At 42.8% G+C, this 18,644-nt stretch overlaps 1 protein-coding gene across 2 annotated transcripts in view; it reads right to left on the bottom strand.

Annotated features, from left to right (window-relative positions):
- The window catches only part of LOC124411029 (zinc finger protein ZFPM1), a 115,116-nt gene that overhangs the window by 50,772 nt on the left and 45,700 nt on the right, over positions 1 to 18,644 (bottom strand). The window contains exon 2 of one of the 2 annotated variants that reach the window (XM_046889860.1): positions 2,653 to 2,769. The exons of the other annotated variant lie outside the window; for it this stretch is intronic. Coding sequence (XP_046745816.1) covers positions 2,653 to 2,769 — 117 coding nt within the window. The remainder of the gene's footprint in view (positions 1 to 2,652; positions 2,770 to 18,644) is intronic. 2 annotated transcript variants of the gene reach the window in all.

The raw sequence follows: 18,644 nt of genomic DNA on the forward strand, positions 1-18,644 counted from the left end.
AGGACATGTGCCAGACTGGCGTAAACGGCTCGCAACGAATTGGCAGGGGGTATTGGCTTCGGATTGGTTGACAAAGCGGCGAGTCCAGCTGCGTCCACGTTATCCGTGGAGTTGGAAGGAAGGTGGGCAAAGTGGGTGGGTGGAGGAGGAATGGATCAGTAATTTATTTAATCTAACAGCAGGCTCTCCACCCAGATTGCTAATGAGATTTCGAATGTCAAAACTCAACTCCAGAGAGCCTCTCTCTGTCCATCTTTACTTCAGCCTGAATATAACGGATCCCACGATTAGATCATCTTCCAGATAGGGACGACTGAACGACGTGCAGGTAGGCAGAGAGACGAGATGCCCATGGCTCTTCTGGTATTCCGGGCTGGACTCTCCGCTCCGATGGTGGGTGAGTGAGAGAGGAGAGGAGAGGAGAGGGGAAGAGAGGAGAGGAGGAGAGAGGTATATGCCTGAGATAAAGAGGGCCGAAGAGCAGAGATTAGCGCTAATGCACCATCGCGCGATGCGGCGGAGTTGCGAGGGCGAGCAGTCGGTTCGTCGTATCTCTCATATTTCAACCCTCCCTGCACCTCCTTCATCCTCCATCTTTCTCTCTTCCTCTCTTTTGCTCTCCGCCTCCCGTTCCCACTCCTCCTCCCCTTTCCCACCGCCGCCGTGACGTTTGAGATACGCGATCATTCCCTCCTAGGAACTCACCCGCTATTTTTAGATCCATGTGTTTCTTTCTTACCATACCTTAGAATGTTATGCTCGAACACGCTGGGAATCATAAGTCCTATTGATAAATCGCAAACGGTCGCTTGATTCCAAAACCACGCGTCAAGTTTTATTGAAATATGATTTAGTTGATATCATCAAATTTTCCTTAGATTTTGAAATTATTATAGACTGATTCTGAAAACTATTCAAAAGTCTTTTTTTTTTCAAAGTGATTCGATTTCTTTCGATAACAGTGATCGACAGTGTTGTATTTCGTTCACAAATGTTCGATTGAATCCATCATAAATTGATAACATGAAATAAGAAAAAAACGTGGTTCTTGACCAAAAAAAAAAAAAAAATTTAACCAATATAGCAAACGAAAATATTTTGTATTTTATAAACCATTAGATCAATCACTTCATGTAATCATCAAATAGAAATCAAATAGAAAATCCCATTTTATTGTTTAAACAATCTTCTCCCACGCAGTACACTGATACAAGTGAGGTTTGACTTTCTCTTTTCTTACATAACCAAATAACCATATGATAGTATTAATCCGCATAAGAAGATAATTGACGCATGAAAATGTATTGCGAAGTCCAAAACGAGGACATTTGGGAACAGGTTGCTGTTTTCTCTCACACCGCGAGTCGAGAGTGCAATGGTTTCTTCATTACTCTGAAATGCAACACTGTCCAAGAACTAACGAATGCGCAAGGTTGTCGTACCGGTTTCGGTCACTTTAGCCTAAGTTGTGGTCATCGTTTGATCTCATTGTGGTCAGATTCATAATAGGCGTGATCAAAGATTATGCCCAAAAATGGTATAAAGGTCCTTTCACCCAGTATTAAGAATTATATTAACTTCAGCTAAACTGTATTGAAAGAAAGTTCGTAGTATATTGTATTGAGTAATTGAATGAATTCAAAGTTATTTTGATGAAATCAAGAGGCCTCAAACAGTGCAGTGACCACAAGTAGTGGATGCGATCCTACGTACAGAGAAGAGATGTTGTAGAGGCAATCGCAATGCCAGGAATGAATTCGCATGGAATTCTGATTTCCACCGAGGTGTGAAAAGATCCATGTACACACACACACAAACACTCATACAGAGGGTTGTGAGAATCTGAAATCGAGAGAAATTCATCGAAAACCGGTAAATTAAATCACCACCTCTTATCTCCATACAGCAGCGATCTTCCGCACACAGAGAGAGAGAGAGAGAGAGAGCGTGAGAGAGGAGAGAACCAGAGCTCCACAAGTTGGGATGGCCGCCCGGTGTCGGTAGTATAGGTGTGTACAATACATCATTACACCAGCCGTAGTAGTCGAGTTTGACAGATCTTCATAAAAGCACACACAACTGTGCGGCGGCGATAAGGGAATCGGCCCGGGGCATCTCTCCCCCTTCCTTCCTCCTGGTTCCTACCGCCTCATCCCCCGACCAACCCTCAACCACCTCGCCCACCTCGCCCCGGCTGCTCCCGAGGGCACTCAGTCAGTGCGCCCGCTATCATTTTTCCACACGAGTGGGCGGCGGGTCGCACCACCGCCACCGTCGCTGTCGCTGCAGCAAGATTATACCTTGGGTGGTTCGCTGCCGCCACATCCTCCCCGGTTCCGAGGTGCCAGGCACACCCTGACGTCGACAAACCGCGGATAGACTGGTGATCAATTATTGCCTCCAATCATGCCCCGTTCTTGGTTCATTTTTACGACGTGTAGAGGGCGTCGAATTCAACCGTTCAAGTTCGACGCAAAACCAAGTTCACCATTATCGTCACTACACGCATCCGTGACTCTAGCTAAACTCGAAGATCCACACGTTGATGATTGCGGAAAACGCATCGACAATTCGGAAGAGAAGTCGAGCACGTGTACCGATAAAATTGAACGATGATCGCTATTGTGTGAGGGTTGGTTATACCCTTTTTACCTTGAGCGTTCCGAATATCTGGCCTGCTACTTGTTACTCGATGTCTTCTCGGAGATTCGATAGAACCTGAAGGGTGTCGACTAGGCACGTAACATGTAGTACAGTGAAGTGACTTACCTGGAACATAAAAGAACAGAACACTTCATTATCACACATTTCATGTTACAAGAAGAGGACAGCTTGTCTCCTTGCAAAGGGACAAGGATAAAAGTGGCCAAGGAGAAGAGATAGCCTCGGGTTAATAGGAACCAGCGTGATGGTCGCGTGCTGAACACCAGCGGAGGTCTAATAGTCTTGTACGGAAGAAGAAATAGAGGCGTGATGATAAATCGCACTACTTTGCAATTCCGCACCGAGGGAGTGGCGAGGAACGAACGCGCGAACAGGAGAGGGAGGGTTCCGAGCGTAAGGTAACCCGTGTTGCCTTTAACCTATCCTGAAAACCGGGGAGTAGTAGTCGTCCTTCGTATTCTAGGCACGCTTCGCATCGGAAATTAGCACCACGTCATCCGCCCGGATAGTCCTGACGTCATGAATAAATATGGAAGTGTCACTTCACTCATTGCCTTCCCCCGTTCCACTCTCCTTAGTTCTCATACCCCTTTCACACTCTGATGCTCAGGCTCACCCAGCGTCTCTCAAACTCTCAAACTTCTTCCTAATCGTGTTCCTAATTTTGAACAGCATTTAACTTCACTTTGACAATCTACTGTTGCAAATTCATGAGTAATCCCGGAATTCATCAGATTTATACTAGGTTTTATGATTCTCTGAAACTTTGAATTGTTGTAATGTGATTTCTAGTCGTTATCGCATGATTTAGAGTGATTTCGAGCCAGTTGCTCATCACTGAAAGTGAGTGTACATATCTTGAAACGACTGGAGCTTCACGTGGCTGGTCATTTAGGTATTTAGGTACTTTACTTGGTTCCAACAGGGATCCAAATAATTTGAGTAACATTTGGTGAGTTACTTCGCTACACTGTGAAGTATGTTGGTGTTAAAGTTCACCTAAATTGTCTGTTGTGACCCACACACATTGCCGTTTGACAAGCAAAAAAAATTTGGAATAAGTTTAGAAGTGATGCAGTGTGAATCGTACGCTGAAAAATGAAGCAAAATCAAACCAAAGCGAGTCGAAGTATGATGAGAATACGTTCTGCAATAGATCAGAAGCATTGTCATTGTCTACAGTTGTGGTTGTGGTTGTGGTTGTTCAATCGGTGTTGGCGGTCGAATGGTATACAGTAGCGGCTAGGTGGTTAGCTACATACCAATCTACCTTCAAGCCAGAAAGACAAAGGAGCAACGCGCCCCAGCGCGAGCATGGCGTATCTACATCCCCATTCAGTTCTCTCTTTCCACTGCTTAGCAGTGTAGAGCTCGTTGCGATTACTGATACATCCACTTCTCGAGCCTTTTCATTTCGTTACTTCTCCACGTACTGTGCGGAGATTACAATAAGCGCACCACTGCCACTGCAGCAGCAGCAGCAGCAGCAGTTGAGACGGAAAACCCAGCCCCAACCCTCGACGATCGCGGGGTGGAAATGCGACTCAGACACTACAGCGAATGGCAAGCATTAAGGTGCTTATAAAGACGCGTTGGACACCTCGAAAACGCGGGGATGCAAAACTCCTATACCGCTCAAGCGATCAGAGTGAAACTTGGGCAGTTAATGCCTTATTTTAGCAAAAAGTGGAGCGTCTTTTTACTTTTTCAAAATTTGGAAAAAAGTTTTACAGATTGGTTACCACCCACCCAGAAATTGGCCAAATTTTCACAGTTGCACTGAATGGATCGAATTATCCGGTATGATGCCACTCGGCGGTGATGGAACACACATTTTGAGCCCTGTCCCATGAGATTTGATGGTGAACTGTCGAAATGGCAGCCGATCTGGTTTTCGATTACGAAGATCACCGAAATCTCATTTTGGTGACATTTGTCGGTAATTTTTCCCGACATTACATGCATACGTTACCACCATGCGCGTAATGTCGGTAACAAATGTCGCCAAAATGAGATTTCGGTGTACTTCATAATCGAAAACCAGATCAGCTGCCATTTCGTCGTTTCATCATCAAATCTTATGGAACTGGGCTCAAAATGTGTGTTTCATCACCACCGAGTGGCATCATATCGGATAGTTCGATTCATTCAGTGCAACTGTAAAAATTTGGCCAATTTCTGTGAGTGGTAACCAATCTGTAAAATTTTTTTCCATATTTTGAAAAAGTAAAAAGGCGCTCCACTTTTTGCCAAAATGAGGTATTAACTGCCCAAGTTTCACTCTGATCGCCCAAGCAGTATAAGAGTTTTGCATCCCCTCGTTTTCGAGGTGTACAACGTGTCTTTATAAGCACCTTAAGGGCGAACGCCAGATTTGTACCTAAAGTAAAGCATGACCGTTCACGTTACGATTTATTCCCGATCAAGTCTGCACGTCGCAACAACAGAGCTGCATGTGTCTGGATTTTGGACAACAAGGGATACGATAGAGAGCGCGAGAGATCGACGCCGGCAAGCTCGTCATGAAATGGAATGAAGTGACGGAGTAGTGAGAAGGTCTAGAAAAAAAAATGTCTAGTCCTTCGAGAGTTATGATTTTCACTGAGTTCACTCTCTCGAGATCGCTGAAGTCACTCGCGTTGAAATATCAGCTTAGCCTGCAACTCGCTGATCTGGTACCGATCTCCCGGAGAAAGTTTCTCGGCAAATCACGATTCCGTATCGCGTTGCGAATCGATGAATCGCCTGGCGTGTACATATATAAACGCGTCGAGGATACCATGACTGTTATACTATCCCTCCTAGCCTTACATTAATCCTGAACTCGTTCAATAAGAATCGCTCATAACTTTCCAGAGATAGAATTTGTCCGTGAATGTTTTGCGAGAGCAAAAAGGACTAGCAAAAATAGCGTTGATCAGAGTAATGTCTTTTTGGTGTGTAAATTTTTCAATGGTTTTAGGTATCTCTAAGAGAAAAATATCATCGTGATCGCGTGTAACTAAATATGTAATATATTTTAGGGTTTTCATTTCCGACTCAAGTGAAACTTGATACAGAGATTTTTAATACCCGAATGAAAAAGTTTTTGGGTGTTGAATATGTGTGAAAACAGTTTTTCAGTGAAAGCGGTTAAGTTTCAGCTGCGCAGGTGGTTAAAGTCTTAAAGTGAAAAATATTTTTTATACACCTACTCCAGAGACTGCAGCGTGCATAATGTTTCGTCGAGAGATCGTAGATGAGGATCTGGAAATGTTCCATGTCTATCTTATCTCCACTGAGTTCCAGGGTTGTGATCAGATACGTCTTAAGATGAACCTGAATAACCGCGAAGCGAGGTCGAGGAGAAAAAAGTTTGTCTGAAGAATCCCCTGGAGTGTATATACTCGAAATGGTTAGTCGCGAAATGGATGGATATGGCAAAGTATTATCTTGAGAAAAGCGAGTGGAGATTCGTGACGGTTTTATACTCGCTCATTCCGCGAGTTGATCAGCCGTGGTGAAAAAGAGACTGGAACAAGCCCCTTGGGGGATGATGATGATGATGATGATGATGATGCCAGCGGAGAAGTTGTCAAAGCGAACTTTTGCGGGGAGAAACTTTTATAAAGATGACAAATTGGCCCGCGGTTTTCCCTCCTTATTTTTAGCCTCAAAGCTGATTAATTTCAGCGCACAGACCGAACACCGAGTCCGCACCACCGTCGGTTGGTCTCCGTGTCGTAGTTGAACGCCCGATAAGTGGCTAAGTGCTCAAGCGACGGGGACTAAGACTGCACGCCACACACGACTGACCGCCCGTTACTTATGTATGGAAATGTATCAGTCACGCAAGAGATGGAATTATCGAGTGGGCCTGATCCTCGTATGCAGCCGGGCAGATAGAGCTGCGACGGCGTCTTGAATTCGGATTCGGTTTTTTGGGAGCTGGGTGAAGACAAAGAGCGGCGAATGGAGGGTTGGGCAGGACAGATAACCAGATGCTACCACCACCGCAAGTGAGTGTAACCAGCCAGCGGAGAGTTGTTGGTGCCGTTTCCCGTTCGTTACAATGGCAGCATCATCTACGTGCGAATATAAACCGCCGTCCTTTCTGCTGGAGAGAGAGAGAGAGAAAGAGAGGGAGATAGAGAGGATAGGGAAAGATAGAGGGGGAGGGACTCGAAGCCTCGGGTGTACTGGCGCGGCAGAGTTGGCGTAGAAATCCATTATGAGCGAGATTCATTAGGGGCGATAATAATTAAATGAACGCCTGGTTATGTACCTCAACCAACCGAGCTCAGCTCTCGAGTCTCGCCGCGAATCGTGGGGCTGCTGAATATACTTTTGGAAAGAGTATTTCGTCACAGTCGACGCATAAGGCTATTGGTAGAAGGCGATGCACGCATACAGGCAATGATTAATCTGGCGGGAAAACTCTACTTGGGTTGGAAATTCTCATTAAGAAACTGTGTAATTGACAAATAGAGTCTGTAAAACGTTAGTGTTTCAAACATCATAACCACGATTAAACTTTAGTGTTGTTTCGTAAATATTGTACTACAATTTTTAACAATCGGATGTGTGTGTGTGTGTGTGTGTGTGTTGATGTTGCCATTGATAATGATTCCTAATGAGGTTGAACTTCAAATGCAGCAGTCGCAATTAAGCAAAGCATTACACTCACAGTTTGTGAATGCAACTTCGTCAAAGTCTGTTTCAATGCAATCTTTTCTCAATGCATCTTGGTTATGCTTCAACGTAAGGTCAAACTTCTCACTGATTTTGAAATTCAGGGATCCATTGTCTAATTTACAAACTATTGGATCAAAGTTAAGCAGGTTTCCAGGAAACTGGCTACACAGAAAATTACAGTATTTTCCTGGTGATCTCCAAAATCCAGAAGATCGTTTTATGCTCTACGACTGTCTTCTGAGAAGATTAGTGTCAATTTCAAGATAATCTTTCGCAATTCTAGTATTCAACTCCAGAGTATGGTTTCAATTTACCTACAGAATTGTGCAGTAAGAATAGCAATACTGTTACTAAGAAATACAGTGAGTTTTTGTGATCACTATCTAATTTAGTTTGATCAATTATATCAATAATAATTACCCCTATGCGCATACAAAGCACCCAACGTCTACCGTACACTGTGGATAATGCTCGAACTAACTATACGGGCAGTGAAATCAACTATACGAATAGCAAATTGTTATTACTACATTTTAACAGTAGTATTTCCGAAATAGCTTCTTTCAAGTGAAGTACCGATGTTCGTCTTTTTTTCAAATTACTCTTGGAACAATCAAAAGGTTTCGGTTATTCTCGAGTGAAGGTGTGACTTAGGTGACAGCGGATCAATCTGGGGGTGTGAAGATGAAACGAAGGGGCGCGAGTACGTGGACAGTCGGCACGACGTCGAGAGGGTGGAAGAGGAAAGCGAACGGAGATGTGCTGCCGGCGCTATCGGAGAGGCAGCGAGATAGGGAGAGAAAAACACTCATTTTTATACCGTCAAAACGCGTTATCTTGAGCCCGCGCGGCCAGGCCGACCACCCGGGGGCGGAATTAACTCGGTACCAGATATCTGCTCAACCCCGAACCACCGCCCCGTTACCTCATAGCCTCTGCGTTTATTCGTCTGCTGGTCGGCCACGTAGCTCTACAATGAGGAAAAGCAAAAAAAATAAGCGAAATCAAACTTAGAAGATGAGAATAGCGACATGTGAGTTCTGGTGTCAGTATCATCTATAAGTCAATTTGGCCGAGTGTTCGATCGATAGGGCTTAAAATTTGTGCAATCTACTTGATCATTGCAGAAATGACGCTGTAGTAAAGTGAAGAGTCAAATTCCGAAGTCCAAGTCTCACCGATTTTACGGGATATTTTCATCACGAGTTTCACAGGGTTTCATGGATATCAAATAATACGTTATTACACTTCACGAAGAAAGAGTTTATCAGGATTTCACTGGGTAGTCAGGCACTCGGACATTTCAAATGAGTTCGAAGGGTTCATAATATAATTTATGAACAGAAACAGAACTTAAAAAGAACTTCATATGGCTTCAGAGATCTGAGGGGAGTTTGATCATCATGGAGGATGGAGGTTTGGTCCAATTCTTCATCTTATATATTCATTTGCTGTCAACGGTTTATGATGATAAAACTATTGCTAACATGCCATTCCTCTTCATATTATGTAAAATACAAACTAAGAAGCTATACAAAACAAATTTCAATAAGTGTACTAGAATCTATTTCTTCAATTTGATCATGTGGGTGCAACTTTCTCGCATGTTTCGTAACGGGTATATAACAATATATACTGCATGTTTTAATTTCATTGAACAGATATTTTAAAACGGCATCGACGTTGCATGTATCATAAGTATAAAATAAAGAAATTATCGATCTAACCGCAAGTGGATTAAAAAAAAATATATATTTACGTATAATACGCTACGCAAGATAAATTACTTTCCGTGATAAGTTCGAGGATTTAAGATAAAAATTGATTTCTTTTTGCGTGGATGAATAGCACCGAAACACTAAACTAGAGCAGAATGCAGCAGGATGAGAATAAGTAGAATAAACGGAGGTTCTGATCCGATTTCCGGCGTTGAGCCAATACCTGCTGCAGATGAATACTCGCAGCAACTGCTGTGCAGCATGCTGTGCGAAATCGAACGTGCAGCGCAGGAATAACGTTGTGCAGATATCATCCCGCGCCACATCCTATCTTGGCAAAGATCACGGATATAACAAAACTGCAGTAGGATAGGTACAACTCAGCTATGTAGGTAGGAAACTTTCAGCCATTGTTTTTGCAGCCTGTACTGATACCTACGCAGATACCGCGTATCCACCATGACATGCCAGAATGCAGGTGTCGTAAAATTAACCTCGCGCTTTTCGATAAACCAATGCAAACTTTCCTTTTTTTCAAAAGACTTTCAGGCACTTGCATTATTTCATTTTTATTTCACTTCATTTCTTTGTCAACATTTTTTTTTTTTTCTAGTATTAACAACATGTTCAGAACTTTGAATCTTATCAATTATGATCGCAGAGGTCGTATGACTCTCGGAAAAATTATTCCACCATTGATCTATACCTACCATATTTTTTTTTTTTTGATAATAAAACAAGCCATTCAGCTAGTATGCAGTTAGAAACTGAGTGAGTTGCTTTGTCGAAAGAACATTTTTGCACCTTGGAATAGGTCTACTGCAGTACCGGTTTTACCTCCTGTCACCATCATTCAAATATCGCGCAGAAAATACGTGACATAATACACAACTCGCACTACCCACTTTACTCCATTATTTCTGCACACGACTAGCTGCAACGACACGAGTCAGCAAATCAAAAAAAAAAAAAAAAAAAAAACAAACAAAACTTAGTCTGTTTCTATTTTCTTGGAAAAAATCACGATGCTTAAAGTTTTTTAACATCAGCTCAACTCCTGTAATTTTCATTCGTGTGTCTTCAATCTCACAATCGGAGGAAAAATGTTTCAGTACGAGAAAGATAGAGAGAGAAAGCTCGGATGTAATCTGAAGGAAAAAATGTCAATCTAAAGAAGGATGTGAGAACTATAGGGTCCTAGCTTACGGCCCTGGGCAGGATTACCTCTGACTTTCACGATAACACTTTCATGCCATTACCTGATCAGGATCTCACGAGGTTTCAATCAGATTTCCTTTAGAGTCGAGCTCGAGATTTTGATGAGGCAAAGAGTTCAGAGAACCTTCTCTAGACATTGTTCAAAGTTATAAGTAATATTATAACCAGAGAAAACAAGAGAGCGCCTTTTCTTTCAAGCTCCAGACACTGCAAAAACGTTAAATATGCGTACGACTCGAATGATGAATATGGGCATATTTCTCTTAAGTCTTGTTTGCGAAACTATAAACAAATTTTCAATATCAATGCTCTAACAAATGGGACCAGTGAACGGAAATGTTGTAATATTTTTAAAAAAAATTGGAAACATCTGTTTTTAGGTGCTGATTCAGCCCTTTAAGGTCTAAGAATCATCCCGAAGTCTGGCTGGCAAAAAAACGTTCACAAGATTCAGAGTTCACAAAAAAATAAATAATAAATAAGGCATGCGATCCTTGAGGGTGAAGACACAGCGCATATTATTGTCTGTTGATAGTGAATAATGTGAAATGAATTGAGTCCAAAAATTTTAGCTAATTATCGAAAAATTCGGTCTTTAAGGGTAAACTCTAAGGGTACTTTTTCCTCCTCAAATATGCGAATTATCACGTGTCTACTGTTTCTTGATGTACTACAACATACCACAGAATAAAAAAAAACAGTGGAGTTAGTCTTGACTACTTTCTTTGTAAGAATTGCAACAATAGTCTGAAGTCTTAGCTCCATTTTTCCTTATTTAATTCGAAATATTTCAGCCCACGGGTGCAAAAAAATTGTACAATCAAAATAATAAAGACAATCCTACCGTGCATGCACGGATATTACGAACTTGTACGAAGCGGCTTTAGAGAATTTTCTCGGCAGTTAGGCGGCCCTGTTCGCGGGTGACGGCCCTGCTGGGTGGGTACACCAGATAGAATCGGTAGCTGGAGCTAGTTAGGTGATAGCATCGGCGAGCGGCGGTGCGGCAGCGGGGGAGGAGGGGGGCGATCGCCGATAAGACCCGCGGCGCGGCCGATAACGCCGTCTTATCTGAGTCCACTGGCGCCGACACTCGAAGGTTTACCCTGGCGCTGCTGGTGCTGCTGATACCGCAATTTTATTCAGAGTATAACTCGATATCGCACCCTGCCAGCTGCACCTACGCGCAGTCGCCATCTCTGACCATCGCACCGTCTCGTTGCACCCACCACTGTTCTCATCAGTGAGAATCCTCTCCCTCACAACTTTCGGAAAAACTACAGACCTTCCGCTGATCAGACACCAAACGTGCGCCTCAAAACCCTCTCAGTAGGGCTTTTGCCCGGTTACATGTGTTAACTTTACTCGATTTGATAGTGTCCAGCGAAACAGCAGACAGAACGGAACTGAAACCGTGACTTGAACTTTTGAGAGAAGTAAAACTGGACATTGGATGTATGTAGGATGTAAAGGTTAACGGAGCAACCTCAAAAGTGATCAAACTATGAAAGTTAAATGTTCGATAATGCCCGGCGAGATATTTGTACTTGTTTTGGTCACCTTGGTACCACTTGTAACCATCGTTTTAACTAGTTATAGACATACTTTTTTCGTATGATCTAAGGTTATAACCACAAACGGTGCTTTGATCGAGATGGACACTAATTTCAAAAACCAAACTGTACCAAATTTTATTCTCGGACCTCGAAAGGTGACCAGAAATGAAGAATCTCTATCTTATATTTATACACACGAAGTTTTTGTAGGGTGAAAAATTACTAAAGAGAGTTGTGTCGTTGGTTAGTGTAACGTTCCTTATGGTTCCCGAGTTTCTGGGTTCAGGGCAGGCAGCTTTCGGAGAGCCGGCTATCGCTCGGATATCAAGGTATATAAACCGGGACACGCGGGGAAAAGATGGAAGGAGACGATACTGGGATAGAATGATAGATCCCCGAACCCGATGAGATGTCAGTAGTAGATAAAACCGGCGCGGCGGGCAGCAGCAGCGGCAGCAGCTCCGCCGTGTGGCTCCGGCGTTCTCTTCAACAAATTACCAAGCTCCCCGTTCTCTTCTCGGTCTCTTCGTTCCGTCCTTTTCCTGCTTCTCCTCCTTGTCCTCCTCCCGCGTCTTTAACAGCTGAAAGAGTCATGCTGATGTCATTATGCCCACCACACGCTCTTATACGTTGGTACGATTCGACGGATAAAGGGGTGTCGAAATGGAAATTAAAATTGATATTTAAACAAGAATATCTCCCCTCCACCAGCCGCAGCCAGTCTCCTCCATCAGCGGCACCTTTCACAACACTGACGTTCATCATTCCCTCCCTCTTTTTCCCTTTTTATTTTATCGCTATTATCCTACGATGGTGCCAACTCGACCGAGTCGATCGTGTCATCGTCGTGTCTGTTTTTTGTCAGACTATACGGGCCCCACACTCGGGTCCAGTCCCTCGCTTCCACACTAACACGTCCCTTATCGATAACCGATCACTGCCTCGGCTCAGATATCAATTTCATTTCCTCAAAAATATATTAGATTTTCAAGATACTCCCACAGTTGACCTTTCCAGGCCCGCACAGACCGTGATCGCGTACAACTCACTGTGTAAAAAGCATTCCTTATTCCAAACGGTATCACGACCAATGATCATTTCATTCAAAAGCGAGACTGAGATCTAGGATTACGTGGAATATAATACGTATACCAACTTCAGCGGAACGCAATAGGTATATACCGTTATGTATCACTCTTTGTCTCGGGTCATGTATACAAAAATTAGACGATCATTGCTAGAAGTTGGTACAAAAATGATATTCCAATTTAAAAAGATTACCTAATCACGAAATCAATTAGCTGCAAGTAATCGCTGGTATAATTGAAACTTGGTCTTTAGATCGATAGAAACAAATCAGGAATAGAAAATGGTATGTGAACTTGATGTCAAGATAGTATGTGAACAGCGATATTTTCATCGATTAAGCCTTCAACTGAGTCGGCTTGCGTACATCGACCAACGTTATCAACACTCGTTTTTGAATAATATATTAGAGAACGACGTCGTCAGAATAATACCTAGGTATGTACGTACCTAGATATATGTATACTGATGTACAAGGGAGACGGTGGTCAGCATCTGGCATACTGTCGTTGTTTGAGACAAGTATGGTGAAAATTATTAATAGGATTGATCACGTGGTTCCACAATTTTTTTTTTTTTTTATTCACTTCAATTTTCTTTAAGGTCTGATGTAGGTATGCACTGGAGAACATTTCAACACACTGACCAAGTACAAGAATTTCACAGCAAACTGTGTCATACCTCCAACATGGCAGCACGTAACGCCAAACCATGTGCGACACCATACCTTCGGTACATGCTGCCGTCGGTCGCACACGTTTATCTGCACGTCAAAACGCGACAAAGTTGTACCAGTTCGTGCATATCTATAAAGTAGGTTATATAGAGGCACTTGGTTAGACAGATACCAGCTTCAATGTCATAAGATAAGGTGGTACATACCGCCCGCCCACCCGCAACTCGTTGCACCTCCCTAGGAGCTATTCGCAACGTTGTTCGTGACAAAAAGATAACAAGAAAAGAAAGAAAGAAAAAAAAACAACAACAACAAGGTACCTAACACATCGCACGAAGAGAAAAATTACCTGCACCCAAATGTTGGAAGTGCACCATGTAAGACTGGACAAGGATGTGGAGCTTGGAACACCAAGAAAAGAAGAATGAGGATACAGTGACTCAATCGGAAGTTGGAATCGGCATTGCGTTGTCCCGGCTTTTAGCGACTCGTGTCCGAGCAGTCAGGCCTAAAGATAACCATGGATTGTGAGTGTGGCGTCGCGACGCGCTCCCGGATTACCGGTGCGCAGAGTGCCACAGTCCACCGACCGACAAACGAATTACTTAACCGTGTCACGCGTCATGGGACACCAGCAACAGCAACACCACCATCATCAGACTACGTCAGCTTGTCGGTCACGTACCCCAAAAACGGCAATTGTCTGTAGGTACCTCTTCCTTCTTCCAGAACCGTTTCTCAAAGCCCTCAGGACTGGTCCTGACGAAATCTGTCGAACAGAGTGTGACCGACATCTTCATGATCCTTGACATCGATGTCACAGTGGCATTTGTGAGTCCCTCAAAGTCCTGGTGTATGATTTTCTGAAAAGTACCTAGTGTCCAATCCTTTGAAAGAACTTTGAGATCATGGTTTCATCGTTCCAGAACCGTTTCTCAAAGCCCTGGTCCTGATGAAATGTGTCTAAAAGAGTGTGACCGACATCTTCATGATCCTTGACATCGATGTCACAATGGCGTTTATGAGTCCCTCAGAGTCTTGGTGCATGATTTTCTGAAAAGTACCTAGTGTCCAATCCTTTGAAAGAAGAAAAGACTTTGAGATCATGATTACATCGCCATCAGCAAAGTCCAGCGACGTTAGTCAGAGCGGTGGGTATTACAGATGAGCGTTATCTGGACTGGATTTCACGGATGCCAACATCGAGGGAGTTGCAATTGCAGGGTGACGTGAGGCGAGTCGCGTTCAACGCGAGGATCGATGGCGTTGCAGAGCAGAAGTGTGTACAAGGAATGTTAGGTGAAAGTATATGTGTGTACCGAGAAAAGCAGGAACGTAGTCGCGGATGTTTTCAAGTGGATCGTAGATTTGTCGAGGGAGAGAAAGCATTCAGGACGGGCAGTATGCGTATCCGGCCTTTCCGATAAGCCATCTCTGGCCAATCGCGGTGTTCTCTGATAACATCTGATTACTTAGTCCTGCTCGCGTCGGGCAGGCACATTCTCACTCATTATACACACTGGCCCTTTTAAAAACTTCTCTCTCCGTTTCAATGCCTACCGGCTGTTTTACAAATTGCTCTTCCACGCCGCAGAAAGTGACCTGCCCTCTGCAGCTTAATCTTGCACGATAGTCGTTCTGCCGAACATTTTTCGCCATATATTTTGACAACCTCAGATCCATTCCATTGCGGTAATTATACCGCAATGAAAATATTGTCCGATTGTAACGATCATTCGGTTTACCACAATTGAATTTCCCGCTCTCTCTGGTGGCGAATCACCCGGGAAATTTGAATTCCTGAGCACGTTTTAATAACAGTCCGGTGATTGCGAGCACTGCACGAGGCTAAGCATCGATCCTCCATTGTTTTCGTTGCCCTAGGTCAGTACTGATACGCACGCGGGTGCAGCGTGGCACTTCAGGTCGATCCGCCTAGCTATCGTGAATCAAGTTTTATACAGTTCTGTCGCGTAGGTCTGAAAGTCGCTTATCAACTCGACATCGTTTGTTTCGTAATTTCCAGATAATTCGTCCGACAATGAGGCGAGACTGGCGATGAACAAAATCATTAGGAATAAGATAACGAAGATCAGTAGTCCAAAGCTCAGTCAAACGTGGATAAAGAAAAAAAAGAAAAAAAAAAAAAAAAAAATGACGATCAACAAACTCAATAACTTATGTTCGTTATTTTTTCTGCAGCGGATTTATATGTTCCAACGTTTTTACTTGTGAAGATAAAAACCTGCGAATTAGCTATTTTTACACGCGTGTAACCGCGTTACACCGCTTCGCCGTTCCGTTGTTTTTTCGAAAGCTCGCGAAACTACATCCTGTTCAATACCATCAGGCGTACGTTGGCCGTACTTGTGCCTCAGCCTCGACGTGTCTTTCGTTCCCGTGCCGTCCATGCCATGCGTGCTATCAGTCATTTCCATTTCTTGATAACTGTTTCTGCTTATCTGCATAGAACCCGAGTCCCGAGCGAGTCGAGCGCCGCTGTCTCACTCAGCCCCCGACCACCTCCGCTTGCCGGCACTCCGCTCACTCTATCCGGTAATAATTCGGGCTATCGCCTTCATCGATCTCCGTATCGCTGTTTTATCTTTCACCAGCGGCGGCGGCACCGGGGGACCTTGGTAAAACCACTAGAAGCGTCGCGTCGGTATGTCGTATTCGCCTGACGCTGACGGATAATTCATTAATTCCTGATTCCCTCATTGACAATGAATTTGTCTACTAGCGGAAAGTTTCGAACGGTCAGGGAAATTCGATGGGACATTTCGTACGAGATGGATGCTTGAAAAAGTGGGTAAATTTTCGAAATCCATACCTGGAGAATCAATTGTTGAATTCGATTTGGATTTATTTTATTTAATGGTACATATGTAGATCGAGCTTCGTTTGCAAATAAGAAATTTATCATTTGTTCTTTTTCTTCTCTCTCTTCGTAGAAGTTTAGTCTAATTTTCACTATCTCGTTGTAAAAGAGAAGAATTTTTTTCTCTTGCGAAAACTGGTGAAGAGGAAAAACTCTCCAAGAATATTGTCTCCAAATTCAAAATGAATAGATTGAGTCTTTTTGAAAATATCGTGTGTACAGAAAAACATGTCGACAAGTGAATCGCTCAACATTATTGCCAACAACAATGCTACCTGGTGATGGATTTTATTTCAAAACAATACGCAAATGAAGCTCGATCCACATATTTTCACACGAAACAAACCCAAAAAAATTGAATAATTCGTTATCGATTTATATATTCCCAAAAATTGACAGAACTTTTTAGTCATCGACTCGGTATAATAGCCCCTTAATAATAGCGTCGAAGACTAGAAAAGCGAGAGGGGCTTGGCTAGAATGAGCTGCTGGCTGGCCGATCTCGTCGGTCAGATGGCGGTGGAAGAATCTGGCTCACAAAAACTGGTTCGTCGACTGTGAGAGATTGCGAAGATAAGGAAGTGCGCTGTTTTTTTTATTTTTATTTTCATCTTTATTTTTGTGTATTCTTATTTTTATTATCTTATTTTCTGTGTCCTTGTCGTTCTCTTTTTCCCTCCTCTTCTACCTCCGGCTTGTTTCACTTTTTTGCGTTTTAATGCCCAGACCTCGAGGAGGTATCGCCTGGTCCCATCAACGCCGGATCGCTTTCATACGCGTTCCCATGGTACCGATTGCACCCGATCCGATCCGCACGTTCCTCCAATCTGATCCACGCCGAGAACCGCGGCCTAATATAAATACCTCAAGAGTTGCGTTGTTGCAAAAACCTTTTTGGTAAAACTCCGGTGCACCTTCCGGGAATCAAACTGACTGACTGACTGACTGACTGACTGACTGATATTCTCGATCGTCATTCGAAATTTCCCGATCCATACAGTGTGGAACGCGACTCCAGAAACTAAGCGGCAAAGTCCCAGCTCCCGGAAATGTGGACGAACGGGAGGAAGGGAGGAAGGGAGGAGGCAACAGGTGTGAGCTGACGAGCCAACGCGTCACACAAGCGTTGCATCCACACCAACGTCATTGAACGTTTTAGGATGAACGAGATTCCAAGAGCTTATAGAGAGTCAAAACATCCTTTAAAGGATGACCGTTGCTCGACGGGGACACGAATCGTGTGTTGCTGCTTTGGGTCTTGTCCTTAAGGATGGATCGGTCCCACCGTCTGAATGGAGCGTTGGGAAGTAAGTGTTGAAACTCGTTTGAAAAATTGTCAGTCATTTTTTTTTTTTTTATTTTTTATTTTTTTTTGCAAAAAAATTTACAGGTTACGTCTGGATATTTTTATACCGAACGAAATAAGCTAAAAATAATGGAATCGGATCAAGAATGGGAGAGTTTGATCGTTTTTAGCATCATTTTGATCATTTTTTCACAAATATAGAAAAAATAACATTGCTGGAGATATTTTAACGGTCATTCGCCTTTTCTAAATTTTTATACGGACGATCCTACCGATTTATCCTTAAAGCTTGTTCTTTTTTATTCGGAACCAGTCTACAAATTGCTTATCCTGATGTATTAGAATGTTTCGTTAGGATTATCCGTTTTTGTTATTAAGGAGAAAAAGTGTAACATAGGATTTACTGAATTGAGTGCATGATTTTTTTTTTTTTTGAAATTGTTTGGCCGATTTTGTTGACGGCCATAATTTTCTAGAATATTGTGGTGTTCAAACTATTCTTGCTGTTTTAGTATCGTTACTTTATTTTTTTTTCAACATGAATCTTGTATTTTTGATAATCCGCGAAGATGAGATGTGTGCTGTTAGTCAGACAACAGTTTACACTTTTATTTGCGATATTTGATATTACAGATTGAGCAAAAGTGATATGGAAGTATAATTTAACGCTTAACGAAAATAGTAATGAACAATTAACAGCTGAAACAGTTTTAATTTCTGTCACGATTCCGTACAAATTGAGAATCGAATACCGGTTTTAATTTCGATTTGAATATTTCTTCTCACTTTTTATACTTCGATCATTTCTGCTCCCGGTTTTGAGATTCGAATATTAAAAACCTAATTAATTTTATTTATATTTTAT

This window comes from Diprion similis, chromosome 10, assembly GCF_021155765.1.
Source record: "Diprion similis isolate iyDipSimi1 chromosome 10, iyDipSimi1.1, whole genome shotgun sequence".
Taxonomy (NCBI): Eukaryota; Metazoa; Arthropoda; class Insecta; order Hymenoptera; family Diprionidae; genus Diprion; species Diprion similis.